The sequence below is a fragment of the Cibotium barometz genome, chromosome 33, assembly GCF_041138505.1.
Source record: "Cibotium barometz isolate CiBa-2024 chromosome 33, ASM4113850v1, whole genome shotgun sequence".
Lineage (NCBI taxonomy): Eukaryota > Viridiplantae > Streptophyta > Polypodiopsida > Cyatheales > Cibotiaceae > Cibotium > Cibotium barometz.
In genome coordinates this window covers 6,009,928-6,028,654 of record NC_141078.1, presented here as the reverse complement: position 1 = coordinate 6,028,654, position 18,727 = coordinate 6,009,928, and the positions used below count along the sequence as shown (strand labels likewise).

Sequence of the window (18,727 nt, the reverse complement as noted above, 5' to 3'; positions counted from 1 at the left end):
AACCATCCTTTGGAAACGCAGAACGCTACATTTTGCCCAAAATACAGCCTGCACAAACATGTTTCAATGGTGCCTCAAGAGGGGGCAATGAAGCAACCATATCAAATTTCTGCAAACGCGGCAAACTAGCAAAGTTCAGATGACCAAAACGAGCATGCCATAGTTTTGCATCTGAAACTGCCTTTTCATCAGAAACTGCATTTGCTGAATCTTCCACACACTTGTCATAAGAATTGAGCCTATACAGCCCACGAAACAAGGTGCCAGATGCAATAATCGTATCACCAGAAGTCAAATCATGAACAGTACATCTGTCATCCACAAATTTGACTACAAGTCCAAGTCTAGCAAGTGCAGAGACAGACAATAGATTCTTCTTTATCCCTGGCACATACAAAGCATCTGAAAGTGTGAAAGCGCTGCCATTTGCAGCAGTAAGCATAATTTTACCAACGCCCTTCACTGGGTAAGAAGCATTATTGGCACATGTGATAGTATTCCCATTAGAGACAGCCTCAAGACAAGTGAACATATCACGATGCGAGGTAATGTGCTTTGTAGCACCACTGTCAAAATACCACACATTAGAGTCAACAGAAACTGCCAAACATGCATCATGTATAGATGGGTCATGCTGGCATTGTGTCAATGTACAAAAGATTAGTTAGCCCTGGAATAATGGGCATATATACAAGCCGGGGGAAAAAACCTCCTAAAGAGGGAAAAGTGCCCCGACGACGGTCCTAAGTGTGTTCACACACATCACTACCTATATATATGGCAACACCAATACCCCCTTCCCTTTTAGGCACTGACACCTTCTCCCAAGCCAACCAAACAGGAACTCTTTTCTTACCAATGCCATTTCTCCATAGAAAATCTCTGATAGGTCCTATGATTTCCTTCCAATGACACTTCCCAAAATTTAATACAGGACTTAGAAACATGATATAAGCATTCAACACTGAGTTGCAAATATCAATTATGTTATGGAAGGGAACTTTAAAACCTTCCCACTTTTTCAATTTCTCCATAAATCTATTAATGGCCCACCAGTAAGTCCAACCCCAAAAGGAACCCCAAGCAATCTAACAATATGACCCTTTTGTACCACCTCACATCCCCACCTCTGAAGATCAAAGTCATTGTCCTCAGTCAAGCTTATGATCCTAGACTTCAGAATATTACATTTAGAACATGATGCATTGGCATGCTCATGTACAAGTTCTAGGGCCCATCTCACATTGTTGTTCTCAGCCTTCAAGAATAACAGAGTCATCAGCAAAACATTGAATTACTAGTTGCTCACTGTGCTTGAGTTTTAAACCTGTAATCTTCCCTTCACTGCATGCTAGCTCTAATGACAAAATTAGAGGGTGAGAAGCAATAGCAAAAAGTAGGGGGGCTAATGGGCAACCTTGTCTGACTTACTTGTTGATTTCAAATCTCTCTACTACAACTCTTCCATTAAGAAGCACTTTAGAATATCCACCCAAGGAGAGGGTATAAATGCATGTAGCCATTTTAGCTCCAAACCCCATTTTTTCCATCACCCTAGCAATGAATGACCACTGTATCCTATCATAAGCTTTCTCTAGGTCCAATTGCATCATAATGCATTTCTGCTGAGTTTTAATAGCCACATCTCTACCCAGTAGAGTAGCAAAGATATTATCATAAATAGACTTGCCTTTGATAAAGCCATGTTATTTTTTGGAGATAACCTCTTGCAACACAGGAGTAATTCTGAGGGCAATCACCTTAGCTAGACTTTTATACATCACAGTGAATAAAGTAATAGGCCTCCAATGCCCAAACCTACTACAAGCAGTCTATTTAGGGATGAGTTTCACAAGTCCTTCTTCAAAGACCATGTCCCAAAGGCCCAATTTAAATGCTTTCTTGTAAATGTCAGCCACCACCTCTTTTAATGAAGGCCAAAAGGCTATGAAGAAATCAGTTGAGAGACAATCCCAACCAGGAGCTTTCTCCCTTCCCAGCTTTAGCAAAGCACACCAACACTCATCCACTTCAATATCTCTTTCTAGCCACTTGTCTTTGTTAGGGTCCACCTTCTGACTAAGAAGGCCAAGCAATCTGTTTTCAGCTTGAAATCTCCTTAAGGAGTAGTCCTCTTTCAGACTCAGGGTTGATCCCAAAAACTTAACCCATTTCAGAGTAAGTGATTTGGTTTCATGTACAGGATTACCATCCTCATCCAAGATGTTTCCCACAATCTCTCTATCACCTTTATTCTTGGAGAGTTTAAAAAACCTATTGTCAAGTTTTTTTCTGTTGTTGCTGAATAGATCCCTTCTAGCCCAATACTCGTGTTCTCTATAGCATTTATCCTCCTCAGCTTTGATGTTGGCTTGACACTTAAAATACAACTTAGTGTCATCAAAATCCAGCCTATAGTCTGCCTCTTCACAGCAGCATATCTTCAAGCAAAGCAGACCATTTTCTTCTCTCACCTCTCCTTTCCTCAGCCCTCAGTTTACCCACAGCTCCAATGATTCCTTGCATCTCATTAGCAAACTGCTTCCATGAACCCTCAGCCCCCTTTCTCCTTTTTAATTGATTAATGGCTTCTTCAATATATTCCACAAAAAGAGGGTCTTTTTGGAGTAAATTATTCACTCTCAATTTCCTTGTTGGAAAATAAAATGAATCCATATCAGTCCAGACCAACTCCACTTCAAAGGAAGATGGTCAGATAAGTACAATCCACTACCACCCTCAAAGTATGAGGTACCCATTAGCCCTGCTGACTAAAGAAAACTATCAATTCTTGATGAGGAGGATATATATTGAAGGCTAAAATAAGTGTGGCCCGGTTTGTCTCTCTAGTCCCCAAGATACCAGCTATCCTTAAGCCCCAAGCCCCTTCTAAGCTCTTCCCATTTCCCTTTTTCCTTCCCTAAAAGAACAATACTCCACCACATCTATCAACGACTCTTTCTACCATATTAAAATCCCCTAATATAATGTAAGGAACCTAAACATTCAACCCTACAATCCAATCCCACATACTAATCCTAACCTTATGATTATGAGCCCCATACACATTAATAACCCATATTCTTTCACTGTCTACTACAATCTCTACAATCAATATTCTTCCCTCATGATGATTAGCTATGATACTAGGGTTAAGATACCTTTTAGCTAAAGTCACGACTCCACTATAACGTGAACTAATACCACCATATAAAATTTCCCAATCCCTAAAACTATTTAACCTAGAGGTTCTCCCTAAAAGGTTGTGTTCCTGCACAGCCAAAACAGACAAACCCCAAGACTTCACTAAATCCCAAAATATAGCAATTTTCTTCTTGTCTTTAATCCCTTTCACATTCCACATGCACCCCTTGAACTCATTAATGTTCATCATGTTAATGCAATTTCCGGGACCATTTCCACTTCCTCACCATCCCTCTTTATGTAGCTCTTGGTAGCACAATACTAATTGGCTTGAGTCACATGGTCATTTCCCTCCTTTTGACCATAGTTTGGACTCCCGTTTCCTTGACCTCCCCCACGATAGGAGATCAATTGCATCATCCGCCTAGATCTGCCTTGGCTTCTCATAGACCAAACATGGATTCACAGGTTGAGCTCCCCACAAAACTTTAGTTCTATAGTGAGCACTTTATGTAGACCATTGAGGATCATTGAGGTTAGATTCATTGAGAGGCCCATCTATCTTTATAGACATATGTCCCATGCCATGAGGATTGCCATTGGGACATCTAATGGGATACGCATATCTATAGATTATGTAGCACTATGGAGATATAGTGAGAAGAGCATTACATGTTTCGATGCTCAATGTGTGCTATAGGTTGTGTAGCACTGTGGAGATAAAGTGAGAAGAACATTACATGTTTCGATGCTTAGCTTGTGCTGTAGATTATTGTGCACTATGGGGATAGAGTGAGAAGAGCACTAGATGTTAGAGTGAGAAGAGCATTACATGTTTTGATGCTCAGCTTCTGCTGGTCAGTCTATTACGAGATACGTGGACGCTTCCATTGTCTTTTTAGAGAGAGTTTCTAGCCCTTATCATGGGTGATGCACTAGAGAGATCAATGATGGTTGGATTTATACTTAATAGAGCTTAGTCACCATAGGGACAAACTAATGAGGTACCACACCGAAATGCGGGACACCAGATATACATCCATCATAGATTTCTTTAGGCTGACTTAGGTGACTATGACCTATACTCTTCAACCCATGTGACATTAGGGGAGATAGAGGGATCCACCACCACGATGGGACACAAGAGACCACCATTGAGATACTATTGTGGTTTCTCAAACACATGGAGTCACAAAGGATTGTGCAATGTCCATTACCTCCCTATATGATGCCATAAGGACGAATGACACATGATGCATGAGTTTTTTAATTTCGAATGCATTGTACACGTAGGGTTAACATAATACGTCGGTCCTAGTTTTCTTTGAGTAGTTATCTTTTTTCATGTTGTTGATATGTAACTTACTCATGGATTACATGCAACTTTTTTTGGTCTTATAAACTTAATACAATTTGTCTTTCTCTCTCTCCCCCTCCCCCTCCCCCTCTCTCTCTCTCTCCCCTCCTCTTATGCATGTAGAAAGAAGGGAAAGAAGACCATAAGACTTAGTTTCTCTCTCTCTCTCTTGTACAAGGCATAAGGAAGAGCAGAGTTGGATGACACCCTCTATAACTCAGTCTCTCCCCTCCTCTTATGCATGTAGAAAGAAGGGGAAAGCAGAGCATAAGACTTAGTTTCTCTCTCTCTCTCTCTCTCTCTCTCTCTCTCTCTCTTGTACAAGGCATAAGGAAGAGCAGAGTTGGATGACACCCTCAAAAACTGTAACTCAGTGCCTCTCTTGCTCTCTCTCTAAACACACACCAACACACAAGGGGACTCTCTTTGCCACGTGTGTTCACCTGTTTTAAGGTTTACCAGCCCGTAAAAAGTAATATAATAAAACACCTAAATCATAAAAACCAAAAATCATTGGGTGAATATATATGATTTTGTGTAAACCCTGAGAATTTGTAGGTCAAGCCTGAAGGTAGAGTTGCACAGTCTCGGCGCTGCGGCAAAATGGCGGGTTTGAAAAGCAAACATGCCGACCGGCAGAAAACCCCTCAGCCCTCTCCCCTCTCAGTTTCTGCTTCTAAGAAGAACAAGCGCAGGAGGAGAAGGCGCAGCGATGTCTCTCAGAGCCCTGGAAACACAGAGACCCTTGCAGAAGAAGCGGCCCAGCCTCAGTACGGCGATGAAGAGGTGGATGAAGATGGAGCCATGGCTTTGACGGAGCAAGCTGAAGGCGAAAAGGGGAACACTGCAACATTCTCAGAATCGAAGAAGAAGTCTAAGAAGAGGAAAAGTTTGGAAAATGGGGTTTCTTTGGACGAGAATGGCCATGACAACACAGAGACCCTTGCAGAAGAAGCGGCCCAGCCTCAGTACAGCGATGAAGAGGTGGATGAAGATGGAGCCATGGCTTTGACGGAGCAAGCAGAAAGCGAAAAGGGGAACACTGCAACTTTCTCAGAATCGAAGAAGTCTAAGAAGAGGAAAAGTTTGGAAAATGGGGTTTCTTTGGATGAGAATGGCCATGGCAACACGGAGATAGGAGACTCAGTGAAGAAGAAGAAGAAGAAGCAGAAGCAAAAGCAGAGAGAGAGCTCGGATGAAGAAGCATTGCCCGACTCTCTGGGACAGCAGGAGAGTCTGCAATCTGCCGAGGCTAGGACTAATGGTGAGCCTGATAAGACTAAGTTCGAAATAAGGGCACATGTTGCCCAAGTTTCAGGAATCATGAGCAGCACTGCATTTGAGATTTTGCCTGTTTCTGAGCCCACACAGAATGCAATCAAAGAGACTGGATTTACTCACATGACTGAGGTGAGTGAAATGACCTTTCAAATGCTTGGCTCAGTTTTGTTACCATCTATTTTGTAAATGAAAAAAAATCAGCAGTTTGCCATATACTTTAAAATATTTAAAAACTTATTTTGATTGCATAAAACAAATGTATCACGAAATTAACACTTTGCATGAGGGAGTGCATCCTAGTATATTGTCTATATCATTATCATCGGGAGTATTTGTCATGGACCATGTTCTAGACATAGATTTTCTGGCATATCTCCCCATTCGTCAGCACGGGTTGTCAATGCCTGAAGAGCTCCACTGAATGTTTTGATTGTCTCTGAATGTCGGTATCGGGGTGCGTGGCTTTAGGTCTGAGATGTCAAGCTTGACCACATGAATAGCTGCCACAATCCTGACTTGTTGGGTGGTTGCAGAGCTGTGGCTTTATGTATAGAACATCTTAGTGTGCAACCTGGAAGAAGGAAGTGACAAGTCTCGATCCTGTGTGGCTAGTGACTGGTGTCCCCCTATCTCTCAATATTTTATCTCGGAGCCCTCTCATTAAGAGAGGAAGATGTCTCCTCTTGTTAGTTGTGGTATTCACTCTGTAGGATTGCGGGTGAGCTGACCTGGCCACTTTTAAAAGGGCTTCTACTGCCGAAGTTTGAGGTGCGCCTCATGAGCTGGAGTGCCCTAATGGTGGGCCGCCTTCATACTGCCCTAATCTGCTACTTGTAAGGATCTCAAGGCATCCAATGCCTCAAGTACTTTGATCGGTATTTGCAGCTTCCTCAATTCCTTAACCATATTTTCAAAAACAGCTACTCACAAAGATTTGAAAGCTCTAAAACATATTACTAGGAACTGGCTCCCAAGGCCAAATCACTTTCAACTACGTGAGTATAACATCAACATGCAGCTAGCTATGCTGTAATAAGCTTGGCCTCTGGATCTCAATCATTTACTTAATTTTAACAACATACTATGTAAAAATATAGGTACAATTTGATATAGGTGGATGATGTGATTCTATTTTTACTCCCCTTGTTTGGGTCATAGTCACATGAAACGGGAAACGGAACGAGAACGATAAGGCTATCGAAAACGGAAACGACTTAATCTTGGAAATGGAAACGGATAAGAAATGGCTTCTTTGAAACAACATAGTTATATTTTGTATGCAACCTTAAGAGTTTCATCAAGAAACGGCACAAAGGAAACGAGAAACGGGTGACATTGGAAACGGAGTTTCCGATCCGATAGGCCTTGAAACGCAGTTTCCTTGTGACTATGGTTTGGGTGCTCTTTTTTTTTTTGGGTTTTGTTGAAGGAAATGGCTTTTATAGTGGAATCCATGTCTTTTCATTGCTTACCATTTGTCCTTAGAGAACATGTGTGAGGTCTATCTACTCCTTGAAAGTCACTTGAGGCTTGCACTTGGCCCCATCCATGCTGCACATGGTTTGGTTTCAGCCACGAGGAGGTGGCAGCCACCTTAATTGTAGCCAAGGAGTCTTTCCTTCCTTGCTCGGCCACCGTACTTCACAAGCCATGGTGTGATGGTCGCTAGCCACTTATGGAATTTTTTCTCACTAGATAGCGTCCTTTGCGGGTGGTGGGATTTGAAATTTTGCTCCTGGGGTACAAGCATGAGCGGCTTACTGCCAGACCAACTGAGTGGGGACAGCTGGCAATTCTTATCAAATAGGTATAATGCTTTGTGGAAGCTTGGTAACATTGCTGTGTATAGCCTCAGATTTTGTTGAAGAAAAACACATTTCAATAACAATGTTGGACTCGCTTTTCTTTTTGCGGATGAAGCTTGTGCTGCAGCTTTCTTCCTATGCAAAAAACACTAGATATCAGCCATGTGTGACCCTCTTTGGAGCTCACCGAGGGCTGTTCTTGTTGCTTTTAATAAAAATAAAAAGGGGCTTACTACTTGCAAACCCACGGAATTACACCTGTATATTCAATAAATTCATTAGATTCATGCGTCTACGAGTCCCACAAATAACTCACATGCAATGAAATCCAGGCAATGTTCATGTTTTCCTTGTTTTTCTCTTTCATGTACTTATGCTGAAGAATGCTGCTTTCTCATTCTTTGTTGACCTATTTTACAGATTCAAGCTAGGTCAATTCCACCTCTTCTCACTGGAAAAGATGTGCTTGGAGCTGCCAGAACTGGTTCAGGAAAGACGCTTGCATTTCTGATACCTGCAGTAGAGCTCCTTTATCATGCACACTTCATGCCACGTAATGGCACAGGCGTTGTCATCATTTCTCCCACACGAGAGCTGGCTATGCAGGCATGGTCTCCTTGGTCATTCTATTGATGCCTGCTTTAGTTGTGGAACGATGCAGCTATGCTGTCCTTTTCTTTTAGTTTCCTTGTATTTTCTGGACTGCCTGCGTAGATGTATATGCTGTCCTTTTCTTTTAGTTTCCTTGTATTTTTTGGACTGCCTGTGATGTACGGCAAGCTTTTGACATACAATAGATGTACATGTATATGATGTATTTGCATAAGTTGACATGACAAGGCTGTAACTACCCATATAATTATATAGATATATATCAATTCTTTCCAAAAAAAGGAAGGCCTCAATAGTATTTCAAAATTAGTTTTTGGGGACTTCCCAAGCCGAGAACCCATGACTCAAACACAAATTTAGGGAAAGTAATTTTTCTTGGAAGTTAACAAACTTCCCCTCGTACGCTGCTGAAGAATGACCTCTTTCGATGATGTTTTCATGCCACTACTTTTGTTAGCATTCATCTCCTGTCTATACCATACTGAGTGAGGGCCTCTGATGTGGGTATGCTCGCCCTTGGGAGGACTCCGTGATCACGTCCATATTTTTCCCATTTTTTCTGGCTGTTTTTTCCCTGGCCGACTTATAAGAGGTGACTGGCCAGGAGGGGCCCGCTTAGGGGTTGGCCGACCAGGTGGTTGTGGTCATGGAGGCCATGTGCTGGCCGACTAGGATAGACCTGGCTGTCGGCCCTGTTTCTACGGGCTGACTACATGCCCTTGGCCATATATATAGGGCACTTGCCCCCCCCACACATTTTGTGTCGACTATCTTGTGTATATAGCAAAGTTTACACTTCTCCTCTCTTGTAACTCGGTGTTTTTCTACTTAGATTTTTTTCTCATTTCCGTTGCACATTCCGACATGGTATCAGAGCCCAAGGTGGCTTGAAGCTTTGGAGATGGTGAGAGCTTGCGGGGCTGCTGTACTTGGTGCTGATTGGATAGTGTTCGGGCTGTACGGGATGTGGAGAAGCGGGTAGAAGGTGTGCGTCATTGCTGGACAGCCACCTTGCAAGAAAGTGCAGTCTCTTCTTCAATTTTTTTTTTCCCACCCCAACCTCCCTTCACAAGACCACGTGAACCCCCGAGATGGCAAATTTGCTCAAGATGGTGGAGAAACCTGTGAAGATCCCCACCCTCCCGACGTTCTTGGTGGACCGACAGTTGGATGGGAACAACTACGGCATTTGGAAGGTGATGATGGAGTCTGTTTTGGAATCTTATGATTTGGCTGACTTTGTCATGGTTGGAGTTTCAAGGCCAAATCCGGAGAAGGACTCTTCACTATCAGTCAAAGAGCGGGGGGCCCAGGCATAGTTGTGGGATCGTGTCAATGCTCGTGTGTGCTCTTTCATATTTCTCAACTGCACACCCCAAATGATCAGTCATATCGAAGGCATGACCATGACGTTGGCTCAAGGGATTTGGTAGCAGTTGGCCTCTGTACAATTGGGTATCACCCATGAAGAGAGTTTTCTTGGAAGTGCAGATTCGAGTGATGAATCTTGCAAAGTCTTTGATGATGCGGGAGCGCATCAATAAACTCCAAGCTCTTCAGCAAGAAGTTCTTCAGGTTGGGAAGGAGATATCATCAGAGGACATGGCCATCACCCTGTTGTCTTAGCTGTCCTCTCAGTACTCACCTTTCTATTCTTCTTTGATTACCATCAGGAGGCTCAACACCATTACTTGGGAGGAGCTTGTGCCGACGATCTTGGACCAAGAGGAGTGGTTTCTGAACTTTCCATAGGGCGGAGGTTTTGAGGCTTTAACTGGCTAGCGGTCGAAAGGCCACAACAACAACAACAACAAGGTCAAAGGGAAGTCTTCAGAGTCGTAGTCTTCTGAGAAGAAGTCCCACTCAGATCGTGATGCTTCGAAGGCCGAGCGGACCTGTAACCATTGTGGCTAGAAGGGTCACTATTTGTCATGTGCATGTTTCTCCTTGTTTGCCTTGGCTCTTGGTGAATTTATGAGATAACACAATGGATTGTGGGCTCATCTATTTATGCCCTTCATAAAAGGCAATCGGCCAGCTATAATCCTAGTCGGCTCTCTCTTATTCTGCCCACGATTGAATAATCAGCATGAAATGCTGGATAAAATCCCTAAACTGGTGCGCATGCTCTCCCTTGGCTGGCTGGCACTAGGCGCATGAGCACAAAGGGCTGGGCACTGATTGCCCATGGTTTTGAAGGCTGGGCAGCCTGTATAGGCTGCCCCATACTTGCCCTACAGTCCCATAAAGGCTGCTCCCATACTTGCCCTACAGTCCCCTAGGGCTGGATAACCAATTGGTTCCCCTTGCAAGAGCCCTGTGATTGTCCTAAAGCACTCCTATGGCCCTCCCATGGCTGGTGGGTACAGCCAGGGCCTTCTTGGTCCTCATGGGGGGTGGTTTACCCTGTCCCCATGCCCACACAAGGACTTGGGGTAGCCCTATGGGCTGGCCCCTTTCCATAAGCAAACCCTAACTTATCTACACAATGATCTGGCATCTAGTACCATGCCAGATACACAGAATCACTGACATCATCCTAGAGGGAGACTCAGCGCGGACTGGCACTGTTTCATGTGCAGGACAGTGCACACCTGACCTTGGACTCACGTGCATGACAATGTACACCTGACCTCGGACGACTGGGATGCCGACTCGTCCCGGACTGGGCTCACATGGGACCAATTTACCATCCTAGGTCCTGCACCTTCTGTACAGATATGTCTACGTGGCATCCAAGTGTGGGATGCATGTGACATCCCCTTCTGCTTAACTTGACGGAAGTTGCATAGCCTCCAAATAATCCGTCAATATCGCTGGATAGTTCTCGAAAAACTCTCTGTCAAGCCATACCGTTTCGTGGGTCCCTCGGTCCTGAAACTTCGTGAGGAAATGTCTTTGTCTTCGGCTTGAGCCATGCTTGAAACGATGCAGAAGGATCTGTTTTGGAACCATAACTTTTGCTTCATCAACAATGTAACATACCTCCAATTGCGATGTTACTCGCATCGGTGATCACATGAAATGGCTCGTTCCACGAGGCAAGTGCTAAACAAGGCGCTTCTGTCAAAGCCACCTTGAGGTTCTGGAATGCCTCCAACGCTCGTGGAGTCATTCGAATTCGTTGCCTTCATGTCTTCACACCCTTTAGCAGATCGGTGAGATCCGCCAAGAGGTCAAAAAACTTGTCTATGTGGGTGGAGTATGCCTGGCATATACCCACAAAGGATCTGATGTCATATGCTGTTTGAGGTACTTCCCAATTTACAATCTCGGCCACTTTAGCCGGATCAAGTCGAATGCCTTCTGCACTAATTATGTATCCCAAGTAATGCACCTGGAACAAATAAAATGCTGACTTCTTTTCATTGATGTAGAGCTTGTTGCTTTCGAGCAACTTAAGGACTTTCTCCACATCAATGTCATGCTGCTCAACCGTAGCTGAAAATACCAGTATATCGTTCATAAATATGAACACACACTTTCCAATCAAATCTTGGAAAACACGTATCATCATGTGGTTAAATGTAGCTGGGGCGTTCGTCAAGCCAAATGGCATGACCACAAATTCATAGTGGGCCCGTTCCGTACGGAAGGCTGTCTTGGAGGATTATCCTCCAAGGGGTGATGTGAGAGTGCGAGACTTATTTCTTAGGAATGAAGACCAAGACAGTGTTCAGAGTCAGGACAGGAACGGATTGGAGACTGGATGGAACAGATGCATAGATTTTATTCAGAGTCAGAGTGGTTTTGGAGACCGGGCCGGGTTTTCAGTGAAAGGGGTTGCCAGAGATGGATGGATGACAGTCATCCAAGAACAGGTTGGAATCCCGTCATCAAGTTTAGCAGAGGGTGATGTCATGTGCATGTTTGCCCATGGACATTTGCCCATGGACATATCCTGACGCTAGTCCAGAAGGGGCAGCCAGAAAAAGATGATAAGAACCAGAAGTTGGAGCATAAAGTGCTGTTTTGGCTAGTGTGGACTAGGAGGAGAAGGGGACAGGGATGACGTGTCGGCTGCAAGGAGGGTACTGTCGGCTGCAAGAAGGACTGTCGGCTGAACCAGATGAGAGGCGGCTGCAGGCGCGTCAACATTTATGGAGAAATCTGGCGGTTGCAGTCGGCCAGCTCTTCTATTGTCCAAGAGCCTATATAAAGGCATAGATGCTCATTATGTTGGTCATTCACTCCACCAGGGAGTGGGTCATTAGTATAGGACTGTTTTGGTGTATTCCACCTTTTCAAGAAGGCAGCCTATGGCTGTAGATCTAGAGTACCTTTTTGTACCATATTAATATACTGAATTTCCAGCTCTCTCTCTCTCTCTCTCTCTCTCTCTCTCTCTACACTCCCTTCTGTCTGCGTTTTTGCATTAGCATGTTCTAAGTGTGGTGGTTAGGGCTGAAAGAAGACTATCAGAGCTTCCGCGTGTTACACTATTGGAGGAAATGTCCTCAATGGAGCAACGAGAAAGGTGCAGATTCCTCAGTTGTACCGCAAAGACTCTAGCTTTTGTGCACTTGGAGATTATGGACACTGGAGCTTCATCTTCTTCGAGCAGGGAGGCGGTTGGTCTCACCACTGGGAATACTCGAGTAGATTCTGGACAGTGGTGCTTCCAGGTACATGACTCCTTCCCGAGAGTTGTTACATGACCTTCGGAGGCAAATGGGTCACATCTTTATTGGTGACAAGTCCACTATCCCGATTTACAATGAGGGTAGGTTGAAGATCGTTCCCGATGGCAGAGAGGGAAGCATTCCTCTCCAATTCTTTTTGTCCCATCTCTTGGCTTTCATCTTTTGTTAGTGCATGAGGTTTGCAAGACTGGCATGCGGGTGGAGTTTGATGAACATTCAGTTGCTATTTGGGACAAAGCAACAAGCTAGGTTGTTTGGGAAGGTGGAGTGGAGAATGGGATTTACAAACTCTCAGCACTCTCTTCTCTTAAAGGTACTCAGCTCGGTGATTTGTGGCATTTTTGTTTTGGCCACTTGAATGTGGTTGCGTTGCGGCGGCGGGCTTTCCAGGACCAGATGGCTTGCCCGATGTTGGCAGCAAGTGGGACATTGCAGTTCTTGCATTCGTGGGAAGCAACATAGGGAGTGTTTTTTGAAGCGGGCTACCGGGCGGGCTTCGAAACCATCGGAGTTGGTTCACACTGACTTGTGTGGGCCTATGTAGACCCCATCTTTGGGAGGAGCCTTGTATTTCATGCTGATGATTGTAGCAGATTCACATGGATGTACTTTTTGCCACATAAGGACCAAGCCTTTGCTCGATTCAAGGATTGGTATGCTTTGGTGGAAAAGGAGTCTGGATTGCAGGTGAAGACTGTTCGGGCTGACAAAGGAGGGGAGTTCTGTTCCAACGCTTTTGTGTGGTTTTGTGCAGAGAATGGCATCAAGCGGGAGTTGGCCAATACAGGATCTCCTTCAGAGAATGGAGTGGTTGAGTGAAAGAACCGGACTGTGGTGGAGATGGCGAGGATGATGTTGGAGCATCACGACCTTCCTCGTCCACTTTGGGGAGAGGCTTTGGCTACAACTGTCCATATCCTCAACCGATCTCCGAGGATTGTAGTGCCTAAGATGACTCCATTTGAGGCTTATTTTGGCAAGAAGCCAGATGTGCCATTTTCGTGTTTTTGGGAGTGATGCCTATGTCCACATTCCGAAGAAGCAGAGGGGGAAGCTTGACTCCAAGTCTCAGAAGCTTGTTTTTGTGGGATATAACATGCTTTCCAAAGGCTACAGGTTATATGACCCAGAGTGGAATGATGTTGTTGTCAGCATAGATGTTGTCTTTGATGAGCATGTTCGAGCTTCCACAGTCCATTGTTGAGGAGCCACCGCTTCTTGGAGAGCCAGATGAGTATGAGGATGAGTCTTGGGCTATTTTTCCAGTTAGCCAGGCTCAGACAGTAGCAGAGGTTGATCCCGAGGTTGGAGATTTGCCACAGCACAGCAACAAGTGGCTTTGTGTTCTGTTTGGTTACCGAAGTGGTTGTTGGATACCATTTGAGAGTCTGGTGTGATGGAGTATCCCTCCGAGTGGACCACAAAGGATGGACCCCGAAAATCGCAGAGTTCGTGACAAATGGTCCTTCTCTCAGATTCAGCTGAGGGGTTTCAGAGATAGTCTGCACTTAGCGGGACCTCTTTGTTAACCTTGGTAAAACCAAGGTAATGGTCTCCAATACTTCTCGCCTCTTCACATCCATATTTAGCTTCACATACAGAGGGGATCCTGTGGAGATTGTCTCATCCTATGTCTACCTTGGTGTCACTTTTAGTGGTTATGCTTCACCATGCTTCCTGTAGCACTTGCCAAAGTGACACGAGGATATGCAGCCTTGCTTACTTGAGCGGTAGTGCTTCCAGGCACATTTCCAAGAGCCAAGGACCAAGGGTTGGCTTTTTGACACCCTAGTCACACTAGCCTTGATGTATGGAGCAGTCTTCTGGGGGCCAGCTTTATTCGATGAGGATTGGCAGCAAGTTGAGAGGCCCCAGGTCATGATGTTCTCCCACACGAGATTATCGAGGACCCAGGTAGAGTGTGCTGTAGCCCCGATGGTAGTGGATGCACTCTTCCAGACAGTCACATACCTCCATCGCATCAATCACATGGATTGCCACAGGTACTTGAGGCTTGCCCTGGAGTTCTCGAGACAGCTAGCACTCGAGGGCCACTCTGGAGTATGGTATGCTTGAGTTTCCACTTGGTTCTTAGTATATGGGCTCCGCATGGACCGTCTACAACCTCTTCAGTACATTTTGGACTCCCCTTTCTGGGTTATCCGGTTAAATCTTCTCAGCCTCTACACCCATTGCACATGAATCACACCTTCGGAGCTCCCAACGAAGATGCACTTCCTCTTGCTCACTAAGGATGGATTCATCCAACAGCCGGGCTACTTGAGTGTTCACATGTCCCATGCCATGCGGATTGCGATTGGCCAGATACAGGTTTCATCCCACTGCCTCAGAGTTGAGACAGGTAGAGCTGAGCGTGTCTTTAGAGCCGAGAACTCATACAAAGACCCAGAGAGGAGAGGATCTGCCGATTTTGCCACGCATAGCTTGAGACAGAGGAGCATTACATATGCCGCTGCCCAGTATACTATGAGATCCGCGGGAGGTTTCACTGTTTGTTTTGTAGGGATTTGGTCCACTCTCCAAGATTATTGACTTCCCGGACCAGCGTTGCCTAGGGCTGTTTCTGCTTGAGCTCCGCAAACATAGGGACGCTTTCTTGAGAGAGCTTTGGCCCAGCCACCCCGACCCCTCTCTCGCCAACCAACCATCAACAGTTTCTTTTGGATCCAGGAGGTGGAGGATACCCATACAGTGGATCTTGTGGACCACCTCGGGCTGCTCCGGACCCACCTCACCCAAGAGGAGTCACCTCGGACAGGGCCTCCACATTTCAGTGCCCCCCCCCCCCCCCCCGCGGACGTCAACCACAATCCCCTTATAGATCGAGGACATACTCCACCACCATCAAGCTACCTTTCCACATGACGTAGCTGAGGGAGACCTCTCTGGCATACTCATTAGCCCCATGCTTGATATTTTGGAGAGTGCTATACCATCTTTTGGGGACTGATGCTCCTCTCATGTTCCATGTTCTTGGTATTCCATGATGAGTTTCCATGGACAGTTTTGTATCACCCCAGTGAGATAGCTATGTTTTGTTTCTATTTTATTTTCAATTCCATGATGAGATATGCCATGGACATTATTGTATCACTTTGGTCTCATAGGCCCATTGGGTCTTTAGTAGATGCTTAATATATCTTTCTTTCTTTCTTTTCTTTCTCTCTTTGTGTGTGCTTTGCTAACCTAGATAGAGACTTCAAATAGATGTGTTTCTCTCTTTATTTTCTCCCATTAAAAAATCCTGTTTTTTAAAGACAGCAGTGTATCATCTGTCCATTGTTTAAAGGATGCATGAGCACAAGTTTGCATGGGGTGAACAGACTTCGATGTCACATTGGTTTTAGGGTATGAATATTGTCCGGTCTTGTGATACAAAAAGTAGCGGGTGCTGTGATCCCTTGGATTTCACTTTTCTTTGACATTGTTGTTGATAGCTCATAGTAGAAGTAGACATGTTCTTAAAACTGGAAGGCTTTTGTTCATTGTAATGAATCTGTGTCGTTTGTGAGTAGATTTTTTTGCATATTGACTCAGATCTTATTTTTCTTTTCTTGTGATGGACTGCAACAGATTTATGGAGTGGCAAGAGATCTCATGAAGCACCATAAACAGACTCATGGAATCGTTATGGGAGGTGCTAATAGGCGGACTGAAGTAGAGCGACTTGCCAAAGGTGTAAATCTTTTGGTTGCCACTCCTGGCAGGCTTTTGGATCATCTCCAGAATACCAAAGGTTTTCTTTATAAGAATTTACAGGTGAGCCGGGGCTTGTATTTGCACTTGCTGTGATGTGATGTTTAAGGCAAGGCTGTTTATAAAATCTAGCGGAAAGAAAAATACATGCTAGTTTACATTCCAATGCATTTAGAAACCTTCACAACACATGACTTAGGGGCTGGATGTGTAATTTTTACTTTTTGAGAGGAAGCATGCCAACTCTCATTTGTACTGTGGGTTTAACACTTGACCTAGAAGGAAGGGACAATTGTGTGGTTTGTGTTCTCTAACATATACAAATGATGATGATGACACAGTAATGTGATGTGTTGTGGTTGCAGTATGCAAGTATAGAGATTGGATGTAGCATTGCAAGTTTTAGTAGTAGGTTCTTATGCAGTCCCTCTTTTGTTGGCAGTGCTTGGTTATCGATGAGGCTGATCGTATTTTGGAAATTGGATTTGAGGAAGAGATGAAACAGATAATCAAGTTCCTACCCAAGGCAAGGAGAGTTTTGTCACATGCTACATGGAAAAAATGATTGGTCTCTGTGCTACATGTGCTGTATTTTCCTGCTATTTTGAGAATGTAGAGGGCTTAGGCCAGTGCATGAGGTCAAGAGGAAATACAAAAGGGGCATCCAAGGCATTCCTTAATATGTAAAGTTGAAAAGTCGTTAGGGGCTTATGTATCAATCAATGCCTTGGATATCCCTGTAGCATTTCCTCGACACATTGGCGTCCTCAGGACTGGCTGAATTCATGTAGATTTCCTGATTATGCACCCGTCCTTAGGGGAATCCCTTAAATGCATGATATGTAACACACGAAGGTCTGTAACACACCATTAGTTGTTAAATTAAAGAGAGTGCTAAGCTTAACACAGTTTCTGGTTTCTTGTAGGAACGGCAAACTGTTCTTTTCTCAGCTACTCAAACCACTAAGGTGAGGCATTTCTGTGGCCATGTTTTTTCCCTTGAAGTTCTAGATGCTTTCCTCTTTGGGCATGTCTTGATAAGGATTGTATGTAGGTGGAGGATCTAGCCCGAGTATCTTTCAAAAAGGCCCCTTTGTATATTGGCGTGGATGATGGAAGGGCCAAGGTATTTTGTTTCTTGATACTCCTTGGGGTCAACAGTCTAATCACAATATCTGTGTAAGCTTGAAGACTGATGAGTGGGCCTTTTACTTCAGGCAACTGTGGAAGGTTTGGAGCAGGGCTATTGTGTTGTCCCGAGTGCGAAACGTTTCCTTCTTTTATTCACATTCCTAAAAAAGAATCTAAAGAAAAAGGTAAAGGGTACCAGCTAGCTCGCCTTTAAAAAATGATTACTTTTGAACTATGTACATTTTGCCACTTTATTAGGTTTCTTTGTGCACGTACATGCAGGTCTATGTCCTCATCCATGTCGTGCATGGTTGCATCTTTTAGGCTGGTTACAGATATCCCCCTGCCCGTCTCACGGGCAGGGGTTGAATGATGGTTGGCAAGAATTCCTGTCCATCACTAATAGGCGGCCAAGATTGGTCCCCACCAATGGGATCTCCATATTTGCCCTTAGTGTCAGGCAATACTTGTCTTGATAAATTACTTTGGGCTGCAAACTGATCACCTTATGGTTGTGGATTGTTCAGTTACAGATATCGCCCCTGCCCCTGCCCCTGCCCGGCACCCCCCCCATCCCCTTCCTGCCCATCTCACGGGCAGGTGTTGAATGATGGATGGGCAAGAATGCCCTCCCATTTTTGATGGGCGGTCAAGTCGATCCCCCCCCCAGCCCAAACCTGGGGCGAAGAGATGCCTGTAACCAGCCTAAAGCCTAATATCAGGGCAGTTGTTGTGTTCAGAAACTATTTTGGGCATGCATTCTGATCACCTGATGGTTATGAATAGATCATGGTGTTCTTCTCATCTTGCAACTCTGTCAAGTTCCACAGTGAGCTTCTCAATTATATAGACATTCCGAGCTTGGATATACATGGAAAGCAGAAGCAACAGAAACGTTCCGCCACATATTTTCAGTTCTGTAATGCAGAAAAAGGCATTCTACTCTGCACTGATGTTGCTGCCAGGGGGCTTGATATTCCTGCCGTGGTATGTGTATTTGAACTTTCCAACGTACTAATTGCATTGGGTTCCTGTTG

At 44.6% G+C, this 18,727-nt stretch overlaps 1 protein-coding gene across 1 annotated transcript in view; it reads left to right on the top strand.

The window, feature by feature from the left end:
- Positions 1-5,015: 5,015 nt before the first annotated feature.
- LOC147619225 (ATP-dependent RNA helicase HAS1-like) overlaps positions 5,016-18,727 on the top strand; it is a 28,952-nt gene continuing 15,240 nt past the window's right edge. Inside the window, exons 1-8 of the mRNA XM_086772866.1 lie at positions 5,016-5,911; positions 8,008-8,193; positions 16,437-16,622; positions 17,002-17,085; positions 17,486-17,527; positions 17,614-17,685; positions 17,777-17,875; positions 18,477-18,677. Of these exons, the coding sequence (XP_086628992.1) occupies positions 5,105-5,911; positions 8,008-8,193; positions 16,437-16,622; positions 17,002-17,085; positions 17,486-17,527; positions 17,614-17,685; positions 17,777-17,875; positions 18,477-18,677 (1,677 nt within the window). The 5' untranslated portion in view covers positions 5,016-5,104. The remainder of the gene's footprint in view (positions 5,912-8,007; positions 8,194-16,436; positions 16,623-17,001; positions 17,086-17,485; positions 17,528-17,613; positions 17,686-17,776; positions 17,876-18,476; positions 18,678-18,727) is intronic.